The sequence below is a fragment of the Vanessa atalanta genome, chromosome 4, assembly GCF_905147765.1.
Source record: "Vanessa atalanta chromosome 4, ilVanAtal1.2, whole genome shotgun sequence".
Lineage (NCBI taxonomy): Eukaryota > Metazoa > Arthropoda > Insecta > Lepidoptera > Nymphalidae > Vanessa > Vanessa atalanta.
Window position 1 is genome coordinate 8188684 of NC_061874.1, and position 18878 is coordinate 8207561.

The 18878-nt window shown below is 30.5% G+C and overlaps 1 protein-coding gene across 1 annotated transcript in view; it reads right to left on the reverse strand.

The window, feature by feature from the left end:
• The window catches only part of LOC125077690 (serine/threonine-protein phosphatase rdgC), a 61379-nt gene that overhangs the window by 21758 nt on the left and 20743 nt on the right, over nt 1-18878 (reverse strand). The window contains exons 3-6 of the mRNA XM_047689695.1: nt 16434-16561; nt 8185-8275; nt 4614-4759; nt 3287-3451 (exon numbers count right to left, since the gene is read on the reverse strand). Of these exons, the coding sequence (XP_047545651.1) occupies nt 3287-3451; nt 4614-4759; nt 8185-8275; nt 16434-16561 (530 nt within the window). The remainder of the gene's footprint in view (nt 1-3286; nt 3452-4613; nt 4760-8184; nt 8276-16433; nt 16562-18878) is intronic.

Consider the following 18878-nt stretch of genomic DNA (forward strand, 5'->3'; position numbering starts at 1 on the left):
ATATTTTATATAATATATTATTAAATACTTTAAATAAATCAGTAAAAATATTTAAATTCTGTTATATTCAGAAATATATTTTGCTTTTCAATTATATATAATTATTTGCTTATATTGATAAAAAATAGTAGGTATAATTTGCGCATAGAATCACCGTTAATTCGCGAATCCCTACACATGCAGTGGCGACCGTGACGAAGGCCACTTACGCAACGCGTACTCAAATCGATACGGAGTTACGCAATCATGATCCTCCAGTCTGATCCATTTTTTCTTCTCCTTTTTAGGATTTATTTAGATTAGCACGTTCGTGATTCCTAACCTTTACTTTAAAATGTCACAAATATCACACGAAACTACCTGTCAACGTTTTTAAAATCTGGTAACCTAATAACACCATCACCTGATGCGCTTATCTGATACAAAACGATGTTTTCCTTCAGCGAACAATATTACATGCTTGTCCAGGGTTTGAGTACGCATTCTTATATTAATATTCACGCAGTCTAACCACTAACCAAAATATAAATTGTAAACGGTAAAATATAGTCGGCAATGATTTATTAAATAACTCGATCAGCTATGACAAAGTAATTAATATACACATGTTATTTTAGTAATAATACTACGAATCTAAAATCTATAAAGTAACAGTTATGTTTTATTTGTTTGTATAAAACTTTTGCTCGACGTTCATTAATTAAAACGAATAAGGCAATAGAAAAACAATATCAACGCAAACGAGGTCACACGGCGTAACAGGCGCCCTATCAATCAATTGGTGGCATAAGTTGGCAGTTGCCACAAATTGGATAACGCGTGTGCCGCACCCTAATTGTTAACATATCTAAACTTATCGTTTTCTTGGACGTCATACCTTCCATGTTAAGACAAAATATCGATATAATAATCATAATCCTCTACCTAACATTACTCCCTAAGGAAATAATGAAATGAAAAAATATAGTGCAGTTAGTCAATTATGATGTTACAAATAGGAAAATTGTATAAAAAGGGATGAATATCTGTATGGAAACTGTGCCATTAATATATGTACTTAAAACGCAGAATGTTAATTTTTTTTTTCTTTATTTTGTAACGGATGAAAAAATAAATGAACAGAGCAGGTTAATTAAAAACTCGAACACACGAGAAAAGTTGGAACCTAAGATTATGGCGATGGGAAATCCCATCGAGCACACGGCTTCTCGTAAATAAAATAGAACATTTATTGATTTCAAAGAAATTGTAGCAGTGAATCGTTTTATATAGTTTTTTATGGCGCAAAAAGTAAGATCGATAAAACATAATTACATATGGTCAATAGTCACTAATGTACATCACATTAATGATACATAACTTCTATTTTTTATTATTAACTAGTTTCTGCGCGCGGCTTCGCTTGCGTATGTTTTACCGGTGTTAGGTTTATTTTCAGTGATAAAAGTAACCTATGCAGTATTTTAGACGAAAATCTAGTTCTATGCCAAATTAAATTCAGATCCATTCATTAATGTAAGGCGTGATTAAGTAAAAACCATTCATCCACCCAAGCTTTCGCATTTATAATTTAAGTAATATCTAATGTTGTCAATACAAATAAAGATATAAAACAAACAATACTGTAAATATTTAAGAATACAGTGGGTCATTTTGTTTTTTTTTTTCTAAAAAATCCATTAACGAGGCTGTCATTACATTAACGGCCTCACTTCCTTTTCTAGGTCAAAACATCTCATCCCGAACAATTTCAACACGCTATATGAGATGCCATTTCCGCCTCATTGTCACGCTGCAACTGCATTTTGGACCAATGCCAAACACTAAAGTCTCTATACCTACTTCAAATTGATACACTTTTCATTTTAGCATATCAATTTATATTTACCCAAGTTTTATTTTATTCGAATTCAAAAAGTAATTAGTAGTAGTGAGTTTGACTCAGAATCAATACAGTCATCTCCGTATAATAATTTCATTTGTCATATTCTCTGAAGATGTTAATAGTAATTCTTATTTGATTTCCAAAGACTTGGGTGGGTAATCAGTAAAAATCTTTCATTGTATTTAAAATAACATATATATTTTAAACACGATTGATTACAATGGTAGAGCTTTAATTTCAATTATTATCTAACAATTACCTAAATTATAATCGAATTTGATATCAAATAATTTGTATTTTAATTTAAAATAAAACTGTACAAAAAATACTTTTGTAAATAGATGCGTTGTTGATTCAATTGTAACATTATTGTGAAGTAAGTAAGCGTTTCAATGCATTCTTAGTTATAGCTTCGTTTTATTAAGGAGAAATGAATTTTCATCGTGGTCATGAACGTGACAAAAGAAAATATGGAATATAGAACAATAGGAAACACATTTTCGGTAGAATTGGGAGAATCAATAGCCGAAAGGCTATTATGTATATTAAGTCTATTGTGTATTTTACGTCCAGAACAGTTTGCCAGGCAGTGTAACAGGCACAGGAGACGTAACATCTTAGTTACCAAGGTCGGCGACACATTGTCGAATTAAGGAATAATTAATATTTCTTAACACCAAGGTCTATTAACTATGGTGATCACTTACCTCGAGATGTATCATTTATCCTAGCCTTTTTATGGACATTAAGGTTTAATAAATGTTGCATTTATTTTTAAAATAAACAAATTAATTCGGAGTATAATTAAGATTTTTTATAATTGACATTTTATTTAAATTATTATTATTACTATAACCACATGCTCTCGACATGCACTTAATCGAAGATTTGGGGTTCAAACCCGGGCAAGCATCACCGAATTTTCATATACTTAATTAATGTTTATACTTAATTTTTTGCTCGACAGTGAATGATAACATCGTGAGTAAACCTGTGTGTTCGCTATTAACCAACCCGCATTAGTTCAGGCTGTTAACTTCAATTAAATAAACTTTATTCATAAGTAGAGATATAACTTAGAACATAGTAAATTTACAAAATAGCTTTGTACGATTAAATTTTAAATAGGTGCGTGAAGTATTGTACTCCTTGCTAGGCCATGAAAATAATCTACATATATTAAAGAGTAATAGTCCTGTTCACCTTTTGGTTTGTTATAATATACTTCATCCCTATAAAATATGTTTTCTCTTTATTGTCACTTATTACAATGTAACATTTAAACGTTAAAAATTATTGATATTTACAAGAAGAATGCTTAAGAGAGGGTATGTGTATGTGTGCTTGTGTGTGACAATGTCTGCGTGTGGGAAAAAGAATTAAAATTATCATTTTACTCACCTTATGAAATATAACAAGTAAATCGTCCAATTTACCATGCAAGTCACCACAGATAGTGATCTGACTGGAAATCGATGTGGTTGCTACATTTATATTGGGTAACCTCTTTAACATCTGTGAAGCCTCCTTTAATATTTGCGCTACTTGCTTCGGGTGAAGGCGATGCTGAAAAGGTTAAACTTGTTAATATTTTATGAAGAAAATATATTATTTTTGACTGCAAATTAAGGTTAGCAGTAGAATTCATTTCCAAAGATTTTTTGCTGATTAATTTTAACAAATAAATAAAATTAAGGTGTCTCTTTGTAAAGTCAAAATAAGAGTATTGACTAAAAACATATGTAATTATATACAGTACTTATAACAAAAATATGAATTTTAAAGTCTCCGAAAACGGCTCGACCGATTTTGACGGAATTTCACTAGCAGTAGCTGATATTATGAAGAGATTAACTCCTCATAATATCACTTTTATCATAGCAAACTAAATAGGGTTTTGCGTAAAAAAATACAACCAATTAAATTGTTTTAGCTATCAGTGTATATAGGACTAGGCTTAATTCTATTAAATTCAAACGTAAATTAAATCATGGTTACGACTGCGTGAATGAAACCGTAATCAAATGCTATTTGGCAGTGATGTTTTCAGGCCAATACGATACGAAAAAGTTTATTTAACGCTGAATACCGGCTTACGAAAACATTCGCGTAACTAATATATGTAACACATATATTTATTTTGATCAGTAACTAATCTTTCTTGACTTATTGATATAATTCAGTTTTTAAGGTATAACTGTAATTTGATGAAGTTTACACTACTATAGAATAAACAATACTATAGAATAACAAAATTTTCCTATCTATCTACACACGTAGCGAAGCACTCCAGGCCTTTGTTCAAGTTTTGAAATCGAATTTAATACAATTCCTATAAAAATATAATATATAAACTGGAAGTTTGTGTCCGGATGAGTACTGGGTCACGTTACGCAATACAGATGTCGCAAAAGTTAAGTGAAAAAGCATGTATTTATCTATATGTCACTGGTTGCGAACGTCAGATACCCTCAAAAAATTTGGGACAATTTTAAACAATCGAATTTTCCAATAACAATGGGTCTCCAACATGGGTCTGGCAACACCTGTGTGCTTTGAACACAGACGGACATTCCGATTGCAATTCAACGGAGTAATGCTGCTAACATACTCGCTACCATACTGCGTGATCATGATTTGCACAGTAGCAATTTTTATTTGTTTATACTTCTTATACAGAGTTCTAAATTGAAATAATTCATAAATAAAATAAAGGATAACTACTTACTTTCTTCTTCCTAAATGCCTCAATCAACAGATCAATATCTTTTCTTTGTAAAGGGAACTCCAAGTCAGGTCCTCGAGAGTGCTTAGGTAGAGCTGTCTCGTCTACTCCTCCTCCTTCGTCAGACTCCTCAGAGAAAACCTGCTCCACTTAAAAAAAAGTATAAATACATTTTTAAATGAATATTGGTTACCATTATTCGAAGGTATTTGTTAAATAACAAAAAAAATAATTTGAAGATAACTTTATAAGCTCGACAATTTATTTGGAAACATACATGGTTTCTAGTTTGCATTTCTCTCTTAGGTATTTTTTTAAAAATATTAGAATATAGAAGATAAAATGAATATTTGAAAGTTTTACACAATCATTACTCGTAATTTCACAATAACGTAAAATGTAATAAAATACGTAGGTACACCTACGTAAAATATTTTGTAATTATTTTTTAATTATATAATACACATAAAATAAGTACGTAAGTAAGTTAAGAAACATTAAAAAAAAACAGTCACAATCCTACGTTTTTATCATAACAAAAGCTTAACACTGAATAGCAACAAATCTAGAACTTTTTCCCAAGAGCAATTACGTATGTATATAATTTACAATTTTATTCTTTTAGCAAAACGAACAAACTTGTACTAAAGACCGTATAATACTTTCTCTCATTTTTTCTTTCAACACGCGCCCGCGCGCTTTTAATAAATTACATAAAGGTACCTAAATTGTTTTTTAGCAAAAATATATTATAACAACCTACATAGATAGCTAGGTGTTAATATAATAGTGTTAATAACAAGAGGGTGACTATGTTTTCAGGGTTTTTTTTATATAAAAGTCACTGACCTCAGACGGCCTAGGAACGTAAAAGTCGAAAGATTGAACCTTATTATTATTATATTATTAGTATTATCACATATATTTAAAACAGAACTAAAATACTCGTCCAGTAAAATAAGATATACGGAAAATAGCGATATTTGTAATGTTTTGAAAACAGATTTAGTTGGGCTAGTATTCCATTAAAAATAAATTGTTACATCATTTGAACTCAGACAGCGTAAGCAGTGTGGTAAAATGAATTAGACATTTTACCGAGCGTTTTTTTTTCTTAAATACCTTTTCAAACATTAAAACCTCCCTTTGTATCTTCAAAACTATGTAGCTAAAATGAAAAATTTAAAGAACAATTTTTATATATTTCTTTTGGCAAGGTTGTATTGTGCTGTCAAATGAATGGCCGAATATAATTAAAAACATTTTTTTTTTTTTAAGTAAACAAAGTAATTAACTGTAGGTTTTCCATATTTTTAGTACGACTTAAATAGCTTGTAAAATATGAAATAACCTATACCTAATATATATACCTAAATAACAAACAAAATTATCTTTCATTCAATATAATACATTAATATCACTTTTAAGATATAAAATGATACAAGATAATATATATGGTACTATGTCGTCCTGATCGACAACCAAATTAACATACTTATATGTAATATGTTAATACGCTATATAACAAATATAATGTACCCATACCTTATATACAATTTCAAACTAACAATGTTATATTGGTTCAATATTTTTAATTGATTATACGGAACAACAAATCAAATCAAGAAAATTGCCAATTAAAATAACGAGTGATATATCAACGAATTAATAAAATCCTTTATATTTGTCTGACATAAAATGTAAAAATACTGTCTCTTAAATAGGACTTTTATTTTAAGGCACTCGGAATCTTCCTGGCCTCAGGACATTAAATATAATTTATTTCAGACGTTAATAATAAACTAATTGTTAAACACGATTACGAAATTTATTCAAATTACAATCCGTTTGTTTTATCGTTGACAAGATACTCAGACGAATTCGTATTTCTAGGTCAGGGACTATTTCAACGTGTTTATTATACATAGGTTGACGGCACGTATGAAAAAGTACCTTGAGCCAAGCTTTGAACAGTAAACAAACACAAAGAGGCGAAAATAAAATTTAACAGTCTTTTTATGATTTCGGCAAATAAAAATACAATAAAAAGATGGATTATTATCTAGGAAAAGGGAAAACGAAAATTACTTTATATAAACAATTCAATATCATAACGCTGGAAGTTAAACCTGTTGACAAATATACAAGTATTCACTTATAATAATTTGCAGTTATATTTTATTATATATATATAATATTTCGTTTTAATAAAGTAGGGTTTTCGTAATATTATTGATTCTCTATTAACATAAAAACGTATACCTAATCCAGTTATCCGATTGCTCTGAAGCTTTCACGTCATGATAGTTCATTAGTGTATTATTATAATAATATTGTCTATCTATCTATCTATTTTGTAATCCTAATATCATTCTGTCAACTTATTCGAAGATAAAATCATTGATCCGGCAACTCGCAGGAGAACGCCGGCGAAACTGTAATAGTTACGACGAAACTTTGCACGAGAGATATGTAAATTTTCAATATCTCCAATACATGTATGGATAGCTAACTACGTCATATACGAGTATATAGTACGGTGAATAAATTATATATAAATGAAAGATTTTTTTCTTATAAAATTTATTAATAACACTATTATTAGTAATAATATTTTTTCTGAATTTTGATTGTATTATTGTTTAATAATATTACTTTTAATAAAATGACTAAAAAATATATAGGAACATATTACCGCTCGAAATCAGGACAAGCTTCTAGTAAAATAATATTCTTAAAAATTGCAAATTATTTTTTTTGATAGTACTTCAGTTGCGCGTTGAAGAGCAACCGAGTTGAATATTATGCTTGAATGAAATGAAAATTATTTTGATTTGCACCAAACAGACAAAGCAATATCTTATTTTGGGACAAACATTAATTCGACCAAGAGTTTTTCATAGCGTTATGATATTTTTTACAACTAAAATTGTTAAGCTCCGTTTATTGAGCTAGAGATAAACGTCAATGTGTATTTTGTTACAAACTTAAAATAAAAAAAAAGTATAGATATAAAAATAGTACTGTACCAATGTGAATAATCTTACAAAAAATATCTGCAAATTTGTAGCGAAAACTTTGTATCAGTTGTTTAGAAAACATTAAATAATAGCTGAAACTAAGAAAAACACGTAATGAAACATTTACGGCAAGGTCTTACCAGGGAGTCATAAAAATCCCTTGTTTATTTACGTTTAAATACGTAGACTCTACAAGCACTCATTTTACAGTCTATTGATTCTTAGATTCTACCGAGAAAAGCCGATGAGAAAACCAGTAGTTCCAGTCTTTCATCAATCGTGTGCAATGGCAACTTCTAATATGATTGGACAATACCGTTTTTCTGATTTTTTAGTTTTTGTTGTTATTTTCCTGGTAAATACAATGTTTTTATCATACTTTACAATGGTGCTTACAATAGCTACCAATTTATCTACAAATAATTAATTACCTGTTTGCCTAGTATGCAACCGACAAAACCACAGTCGGGATACAAATTTATTTTTAATACGTTTAAAACTAAACTCGTATACATTGAGGCGGGTAACCAGTGTGACACATTTTAACTACTTACTGACAGACGCTGTCCTAGATGTTCTTTCAGAGGACGGCCTTCCACTCGTTTCTCTCATATGGCTCAGCAGCGCATTAAAGAAGTTGTACAACTGAAAAATAACATTACTTTAGCGTGTGCTACTTTTCACAATTTCAAACTAGTTTAACTTGCTTTACCCAACCCAAGTCGCGTATATGTCGAAACTTTCGTATGGAGCTCATAAATACATTGAATTGACCATTTTTATTACTATTGTAGCAATGGATTCGAAATTTAAGTTTACGTTAAAATATACGACACATATAGTATGTATAAGACGTATGAACACAAATATCAACTAAAGAAATATTAACCGCACGTACACCATAACACTATTAACCTGAAGATACTCAAACGATATCATTTACAACATACTTTTGGTACAAATTCACACACAGAATACGAAATTTCAATATTGTTGACTGATTATCAGTATACCAAAAGATATGATATTGACAAAAAATATATAATTTTGCCACATATGCGTATGTGAAATCTTTTAATTTTATTCATCTTAAAAACAGTTACATTTTAATAAAACAGAATAATAAAATTAGAAAGAAAATCATATTCGAATATAATTTTAAATATGTTTGGGTTTTAATAAAACATTTTCTATGATCATTATCAAATACATCACGATTTGGTTACTATGTACACTATGATACGCATAATTGAATAAAACCTAAACCCAAAATCTTAAAATAATTTAAAGTGCGTGATGTAGTACATTTGAACTTTGAACTTTGCTTTAGTGGCTAGCTTATAAAACAGCGGACCCAGCAGTGCTTGGTTCAAATCCCATTGAGTTTTTTTTTGTATGTTATACAACTTTGTAGTAGGGATTTTTGCAGGGCCGTTTGAACCTACTCAATACCCAACACTATACCACCCACTACACTTATTCTAGCACTATACGCCAATACTTAGTACTGTTCCTATTTGAAAGGCGAATGAGCCAGTGTAACCACAGGCACAAGGGACGTAACAACTTAGTTCACAAGATAGGTGACGCATTGGCGGGATGGATTTAAGGGATGATTAATATTTCTTACATCGTTACTGTCTACTTACTGTCTGGGCGGTGGTGAATGACTAATCAGGTGGCCTAATTGTCAGACCACCTACTGGTTTTAAAAATAAAATTAACGTGACCACCATGGGTTGGCTATCACACGTGACGATGTGATAGCGTTGAAACTTTAATGTTTTTAGTTGAACGTTTAACACATTAAACGTTGAATTTTATCATCATTGTACCGAAAGAAAGAAAAATTTGAAAGAAAAACTACAAACGTATTAATTATTAATTAATCGGCCGTGAAAAGTATTTTTTAACGTGTGTTTACACGCTTGCATGCTCAATAAACCTTTAAACTATGTTCGTAACCTCGATCGATAACCTGCTTTGTCTGATTTTAGTTGTGAACTTTTACTTAAAAACGGAAAAATAATCGGTTTGATATTATGCCTTTTGAAATGAAATGTTTGTATATAACTGGTAATATATATTTATATTAAAAACAATGTTATTATTTTATATGTATGTATTTATTTTTGGTCAAAATTCGGTCGGCACTGACCAGTTTTAAAAACTAACCAATTAAACAGGAGATATAATAATGCACAAGTGTGTGTGCAAACACAGGTACAGTCTATTTTCCCTTTATTGCATCGTCCGTTTGTACGGTAATTCAAATCGATCGATAGATCAGGGTAAGTAACTTTATGTACATTACAAAAAAAAAATATTGTTAGTTACACGATAAACTTTTGACATCCTTATTTTCTTAAACGTAAACATTTGTTAATTAATTTGTACAAATAATTTCTTGATACAAAAATTTATTGATTTTTAACTTTTCCACCCCACTTTCCACTTTCCCACTTTCAAGGCAGTAATAATTAAAGCAAAAAATATCAAGTGTCCAAGCCGTTTCAACATGTATATTTCAAATGCATCTGATCGCCACGATTCTTAACAGTTTGTACAATCAATATAATATGTAACATTTAATTTCATAATTTGATATACAATACAAAGTTTATATAACCCTACAGAGATGTAAAGGCTTTGGGCAAGCTCGACTGGGTAGGTACCACCCACTCATCACTTATTGTTGTATTCCACTTCGAAGGGTAAGTGAGTCAGTGTAATTACGGGCACAAGGGACATAACAGTTTAGTTTCCAAGGTTGTCGGCGCATTGGCGATGTAAAGAATGGTTAATACCTCTAACAGTGCTGATTTCTAAGATAAGCCACCTGATAGTAAATTAGCATGTTGTAAAATATATAATATATATCCCAATCCATGCACATCTTTACAATTATACCATACTCTTCACCGAACTACATGTTGTATGTAGGTCCATCCCTCTTTACACAAAAAAAACAATAATTGCGTAAATAAGTATTTACGAGTCTCAGCTGCTCATACCATCCAGACTCAGCGAAACAATAAAACGTTGCGATCTCATTTACCTCATTTATTTCAGTGATGATTCTTAGAATATCCAAGAATATAAGTGACAATATTGTCGACCTATATTTAAGACAATATTTCAAAACATTTAAGATATAACAAATTGTGAACGTTGCAAGGATTTACAACTGAGTGAAGTAAGTAACAGTCTAAACATCCCACAGCTGGGTTTGGCTAAGACCACTTGGTTAAGCCGGGTACTCACTACATGTTATTGTAGATACTATCACAAGCTTCTCACAGTGATCCGAGGACTGTGGGTTTTGCGCCGCTTCTCAAAGAGTGCTCGTAGATGTCGAAATAAAACCTGTATTATATTGCAAACCTAAGTACTATTCTCGTTTATCAATCGTGACTTATTAAACAGAAGAAATGTGTCTGCTTGGACACACCTTCAAAGTTACAGTCCTGTGGAACCCGAAGAACAAAAAATATTACAAAAAGTATTTGAAAGATGCCGAGGCCAGAATGGAGAGAGAACTAATGTTACTGAAAAAGGAGATATACGAGAAAAATCTTGATTTGTTTTAAAATAAGAACTATATCGGGTCGTCGTTATGGTGACTGACACTGATTTGGACACCGTGTACTCAATATGACCTCGTTACTGTATCTGTTTGGTTATAGTTACGGCTCGCCAGTGAGTGTCCGGCAAAGTGTAAAGGGCGCTCGGTGAGATGTCGAGAGCGACGACTGTTGACGACGACGACGACACGTGTAACCACTATAGCACTATATATTATTTATAGTTTTTACAGTTACGATTCGCTAGTAAGTACCCGGCTTTACGAGGAAAAAGTTTAGAGCAATTTTTATTACTTATTTACTATTTCACTACGCTGCTCCAATGCGTATTTGTTGGATAACACATGTGGCAGATTTTTATCCGATACAGGCTTATACACGTAGTTTAATTTTAACACAAATTATGCACTTGCAAAATCATTGGTTGTCCTGGACTTGAACCCGCAATCTTCAGCTAAGAGCACATGTTACATAGGACAATCGGTACTAAAGTATACATCTTGGTGAAATAATTATAATTCGTTTAGAGTATATTTCATAGTGTAGTCGCTTGACTGCGCAATGATCATATTGCGACCACCGACTGACCCGCTCATGCGTGAAGTGCCCGACTCAATGTGTCTCCACGATAATAACTTAATATTCTCTTGCAATGTGAACAATTCGAAAAACCATGTATTATAGACAACATTAGCGTGGTTGCTCAATAATAAAATCATAATTAAATTGACAAGGAAAAGATACACGCAAATTTATTATATACGAAATCATACTCCAACTATTACACAGTATATATCAAATTCTAAGACATTACCTTTACATTATTATGTACCTAGTATGAATTTATTATGAAGTTATATTTAACTTTATAGTAAATTTCAAATAAATAACTCAATCTAAATGTAATTCTTACTAATAAACCTATGTTATTCTTATTAACGTATGATGTAAATAATAGGACTTTGTCACGCCTTTTATAATAATCCTTCAAAAGAATACATAGGAATATATTAGGTAACGATTTTATTAATAACTGATGATTTCACTTGTTAAAAATATAATGTTAAAAATCTTGATATTGATAAAATTCTCGAATAGCATATTCGTTTATATGAAAGTACAAATCAAATATAATGAAAGAATGAAATTTACAATGAGATAAAATTCTTATTGTGATGTGGAGATACACCAAAAGCTCGGACAATACGTCTCGGAAACATATAGATGTTTTTTAAAAAAAAAAGCCACTACGAAATTGTTAATTATTTTCGTTCCGATGTTAAATAAAATTATGTATATGATATATTAAGTATTTCTTTCTCTCTTTATACGAGTAAATTGTAAACCGATAATAATAAATTAGAACATAATATTTAAAAAAAGAATAATCGAAAATAGTAAAGTATTTTCACATAGTAGTATTTTCACGCTTTTATATTAAATTGAATAAAGATTCACTGAATATATATTAAAAAACCTATCTTATATTTAATCGTAGTAACGTTTAACCTTTAAACCTTACACGAGTATACGATGAGTAAAAGTGTGGGTTTCTTTGTTAATTTGTTCTACACGATCCTCGCGAAGTCATGCATACAAATAGCGAAGACCGACGTACGACGTGTACAACCAAACGAATAATTAATTCCACGTAAAAAGCTACATTGAGAAGCTTACCTATTTTTATTGTATTTTTTTAAACTGTCTTTTAAAACATAGGAATGATTTCTGTTTCTCGTCCCTATGCTTTAGCTTTCTTAAATTGTAAATAAATTATTTATATATTGTTTATTTTTTTAATTTAGTTAGTTAAAAAAACAATATTGATATTTAAAATCAAAAATCGATAGTTCACGAATAACATTTTCAATTTTTATTATCGTGACGTCATGTGTCGGTGTTAATATATAGTATGCGATTTTATATAATTATTCATTCTATAGGATTCCTTCTTCCAATGAACAACGAATATCTGAAATCTACATAGAAATATAATCATTAAAATTATTATTCCATCATACTATACGGACTAAGTGATCGTTATTATGGATTTTATCATTGTTAGGCCTTGACCAATACATACATTGTCAATTGCAGTTGTTTAAAGCTTTATGTCACTATTAAGCAACATAAAATGTCACTAAACTATGTCTGTTATAAAGTAGATTACCCAGATAGCTAAAACCTCGTTACTAGACCATGATAGACTGAAACTAGTGTTAAATTGCCAACAATCTCTTAGATGATAGGTACAGATATTTTAAAAATTGATGTTGTTATATATGTTTGAGATTTATGAACGTCGACGTCATTTGACCGAATACCGTAAAATTTATTGTATGCATGCATGTACGCTTCATCGTTACATATAGCTAGATGGCGCCTCAACGCTTAATCGCGTTGCAGCTGTGGGGCGGATTGCGGGTTCCGGATTGATATCAAATCAAAATTACAAATCAGTATTATAGACCTGTGCAGTAGCATAATACTCCATAATACTGATTTATCGACTGCAACATTTAACAATCCGCAACAAATATTTGATAGGAACAGTTTCTATGTTCTAACCGTAAAACCCCAGTGATCGCCATGACAATTGGTCATAAACAAACAGGACAGATGTTGTCGGTTTTTTTTTGTAGTTTTCCATTAAACAACGTAAACGTTTCCATTATACGTATATAAGCCTAGAATAAAATTAAATATGTTTATTTAATTCAATTTTCAACGGGTAATATAAAATATAACAAATGTCAATAAAGTATATGTATATTATGGTGGTCTCAACATATTGCACAAGTAATACAGCATGCTCTGTTAATTAATACTGACAGTAGTAATTAAAAAAACAAAAACCTTTTTCCTAGATACAAGTACTGTTAGTTAAATATCTACTTAATACTATTGAATCGTTATTTTACAGAATTGTTTTAAATGTAAAGCTACCATTCGTCCGAAATGTGGATTTAACGAAGAAGAACATTACATATATTGCGTCACAATGTTCCATTTGCATTTCACCATCATTTTAATCAGACTTCTATCTGCATGCAACGCACGTCTGTTAACCCTCGTATAGAATGAAAATTTGATAAAGCTCAATTATCTTCTCCGATCTACCTTCGATGTCCATTCTGTTCCCTTTTTTAAACAATAAATATATTTTTCATATGTATAATTTCGCATCGTAAATTCAATGTTTAAAATACAATGTCGATACTGCCGAAATTTAGAAGATAACTTTTAGTTTTAAATATTCTTGAAACTTTTATTTGAAAGCCTTCTTGGATGAAGTGTATTTCAACATTGATTTACATTTTGTAACATTGTACCAATCACATGGTTAGCAGTTATATATGGCTTAAAGTGTATAAAACATTTTTTACAGTACCATTGTCCGTTCTCCGATAACATGTACTGATATGCGTTCGTAAAATAAAATAATAATAACACATGATATCACACTATCAGATGTTCTTGTGCAAAGTTTCCTGAATTACGTAAGTTAATTAATAATTTTCATGGTGTTCACTACACTTTTTATGAGTATCAACTAAAGCAATATAGCGTGTAGGAAGGTGTGGTTAAGACAGCTAAGTGCATTAACATGTGACGTTCACATGCAAAACTAAAATAGAAATATGAAATATACACATATTCCCGCTACTTACTTAGACTGCATATTTTTTTATAAGCTGTATTTTATTTTTATGTAAGGAAGTGAGTTCGATGCGGGGCTTATCGTCATGTCGATTATTATTATTTTTTGCAAAAGATTAGCTTGCTGTTTTTGAAGATGAATATGAATCAAAATCAAATTTTCTATAGGAATGCCTAGACAGTTTTCTTGAAGGTCGAATCGGTTCGGTAAAACCGCTGGCGAAAGATAATTCCACAAAGTGGTTGTACGATGCAGAAAATGCCTTAAAAATTGAGCTATTGTGGATTTGAACGACATAATTTTCTTTAAAAACAACCTATAATCTCACTGCTGGATAAAGACTTCTCTCGTCTTAGGAAAAAGGGTTATTTAATTTTATTGTATATTCTCCACAGACTAAGCGTCCGTGGTCTTGCTGTACGTGACCTTGCTTACTAAATTGTAACATTTTTATATATTTTTTTCCTTGCTCGCTTACAACTATTACTTTAAGGAAATGTTTAAATATATTTAAGTCATGTCAACTAAATTTATTATATTATATATTTCTCGTTTATCAAATATATATAATTGAGCACTTAGTCCTAAAAATGGTAAGGTTTTATTATAAATTCTAGTTTTCTAGCTCTTGCCTCGAATGATTTACCTTTGTATAAATTAAATCCACTGCTGATCGCAGAATACAATACAATATCCCGAAATTAGTAAAAGTGTTAAAATGTCGTATTGTAAAACAATAATATCTTTTTTTTGTTATTTTTACACACATTGCTTATTCCGTAATAATAATAAGTACCGTATATTATACAATGTAAATACAATTGTTGTTATCAATTCTATGGTTTCTTTTCTTCAACTACGTAATTCCATGTTTTTTCTCCTTCAGTTACTGTGATCATTGTGACGACATTAATACTCTATTCCCGTTATTTTTAACCTCATTCTAATAACTGAAAATAGTTCTCGTCGGAGTATTGATCCGTTAGAAAAGAGCCCTAATTAAATTAAGAAGATTAAATATCAATCAATAAACTCTAATAATTTTGGTTTAATTATCTAAATGTGTATTTATACTTCATGATATTATATTTTATTAACTATTTCCAGAATCCAATGTATAAAACACAATGTATAGTGTACACATTTTATATTTTTGTCTCTTAGTTACTTTTATGAACATGATCGTATTCAAAATTGTTGTCACAAATCCTCGAAAGGGACAGGACACTTTTGCCCAGCTGTGACATTATATAAAGAAACAGGCTGTTACTTTAAACAATCTGTATGTAAAATACTTGATCGAAAACACTGAAAATTCATGATAAATTGCAAAATACGTTCGGCAAGACATATTTAGAATAAAGATGAATAAAAATTAAATTTATTATTATTAAAGTAAACCTACTCCAAAAATACTACATACACGTAGTACATGTTTTATTTAGTAATTATACTACTGCTAGATGTGATAACAAAAGAACACATACATATACAAGGAAAAAATCCTTAAATTATTTTCAACATTAAATGTGATAATAATTAATTATAATAAACTTACTTTCACTTGATCCTGTTCCCCGGCGTACTCGATGCTTTGGAAAATTGTCCAAGTGTAGCGCCTTCGCACCTCCATACGGGCCAGGTACCGCCGATACCATTGTTGAATTAGTATAGCGGCTTTCATTGCTATGAACGAAAACAATTCAATAAATACATCGTCAATCTTGTATACAAAAGCTCGTTGTGTTTATTTAATTTGGGGAAAGTTTTAATAGGGCGAATAAAGTATCCCTTTAACAGTCATTATTGTATATGTTACTTTAATATTAAATAGAACGGCGTTAAATTATATGTGCAAAAATATATTTATCTATGGTAATAATAATGAATCGGTCGAAATAAGTAAAATGTGCTGCTAAAAGAGGAGAATAATTAATCTAAGCTAGCCATTAAAATTTTAAGTGAGCAAATGAAATATTTAAGTGGGCGAAAAAAATAAGTGAGCGTAATTATCACGAAACTCGACGAAAAACGAAATCGCTCAATTATTTTATTGGAGTAGTTAGAGAGAATAATTGTTTGAAGGGTGCGGGGTGGATCACTTTCGCCCCTGAGAAGAGCTTCGTTGAGCAATAATCTGAGCAAAGCATGACGGGAAATGCGGATGACTTAAATAGACACGATCACGCAGCCTCTCTGTTCGTGACAAAAACGGCCTTCACTGTAATCATCATTGGTAAGAAAACCACATAAGCAGATACCCCGCCCCAGGGTACCGGGTACCTACTACTCCACTACGTGAAAAAAGAGTATAATTGTTTGCAAAAGAAATGATGTGCAGCTGTTTTTGCAGAACTAGTTACATAAAATTGTATTTTCAAGTCGCCATCATTCGCCTTCACCGTATTTTGTAGCCACTCAGTTATTCACCCACTAAGTATGTGGGTATACTATATTCGGTATTTTTGACACTTTTATATTTGGATTTATATTAAATTTGCTCATTTGAATACTGGCCTTTTATTTGAGTTTTAAATTGCTTAATCTTTATAGCGATATAAATAATGTCATTAATCATCATAAAAATATTATAACAAAAATGGTTCGCATTAATTACTCAGTTAAGCTCAAAGCTGTTATACATAATGCCTTTATATGAAAAGGATCAAATCCTAAAATACCGTTACATATATTTACAGCACTTTATTTTCAGAATTTGTATTTGAAGAAAGCTGAGATGGCCCAGTGATTAGAATACCTGAATTACAACCGAATACTGTGGGTTCAAACCCAAGTAAGCGCTACTGAATTTTCATGTGCTTCATTTATGCTTATAATTCAGCTCATGCTCAGCGGTAAAAGATCGTGAAGAAAGCTGTATTGGAGACCAAATCAATGGAGCAACGTATTGAAATAAGCTCCCGCAAACTTCTTTAGACTTTTATTTTTTTATATATGACCGTTATAAATGACATTGGACTAAATCTCATCTGCCTATTATTATTACGTATTCCATATATTTATATATACTATATACAATACGTAACTTACATCTAAGAATCTTGATTATTGGGTACTATAATTTTGGGCTAAAGCAAATTGTATCATTGTATTATAAATAATGAAACCTCAAGTAAATTAAATCAATATTTTTATTAAAATGGCCGGTTAAATGTGAGTAGCCAACACGTAGCCAAATGCGGTCTGCAATTTTCAATATACATATATGTCATATATAAATTAATTTAACCCATATATGCTTAGAACTAATCCCATGAGCTTAAGTTGAGTTAAAACAAATGCGTAGCCTAAATGGGCCCATGAATAGAACACGTCAATCTTAAACGAAGTTTGTTTACATCCAGTTAAGCAACACTCAGTATTAATGTACATACATTTATAATTATTATTAATCCATACAATTATTAATAATTGAATTCATTTATTATTTTTGTATCGTTCAATTTAAGAAACTTTATTATTCGATAACAGCATTTAATAATTTTAAGTACGATGAATATGGGAAGAAGAGACGAATACCGTCGTTCGCCCCAATCAAACTTTTTCTCGAAATAGTCGTAAACGGTATGAAAATTTTAACGACTCCCCAAGTCGTTAATGTCAAACTTGAGAGAAACTTTAGTAACACATCAATTATTCACAAATAACATAACATCGTAACGCTAGAAAGATGTACCTATTGCGTGGCTAATTGAATGTTTTGAAAGTAAATTAAATTTTATGCATTTAGTACATACGAGTTTCGTGTTTATCATTAAAAGCATTTTATTCAAATAGTACCACTTCATTTGTTATTATAGGTAAATACTCCTCAATCATTTTGTTCTGTAAACGGTCCTATTTATCGTATTCGATGTTCAATAATTTTAATCAAATAAACAGTTACTGTGACAAGCTGATTAATTATGTTTATCGCAATCGAGTAAACACATTTACTTACCACAAAAAATTGAGGTCATTTGTTATACCAATTGGTCATAAT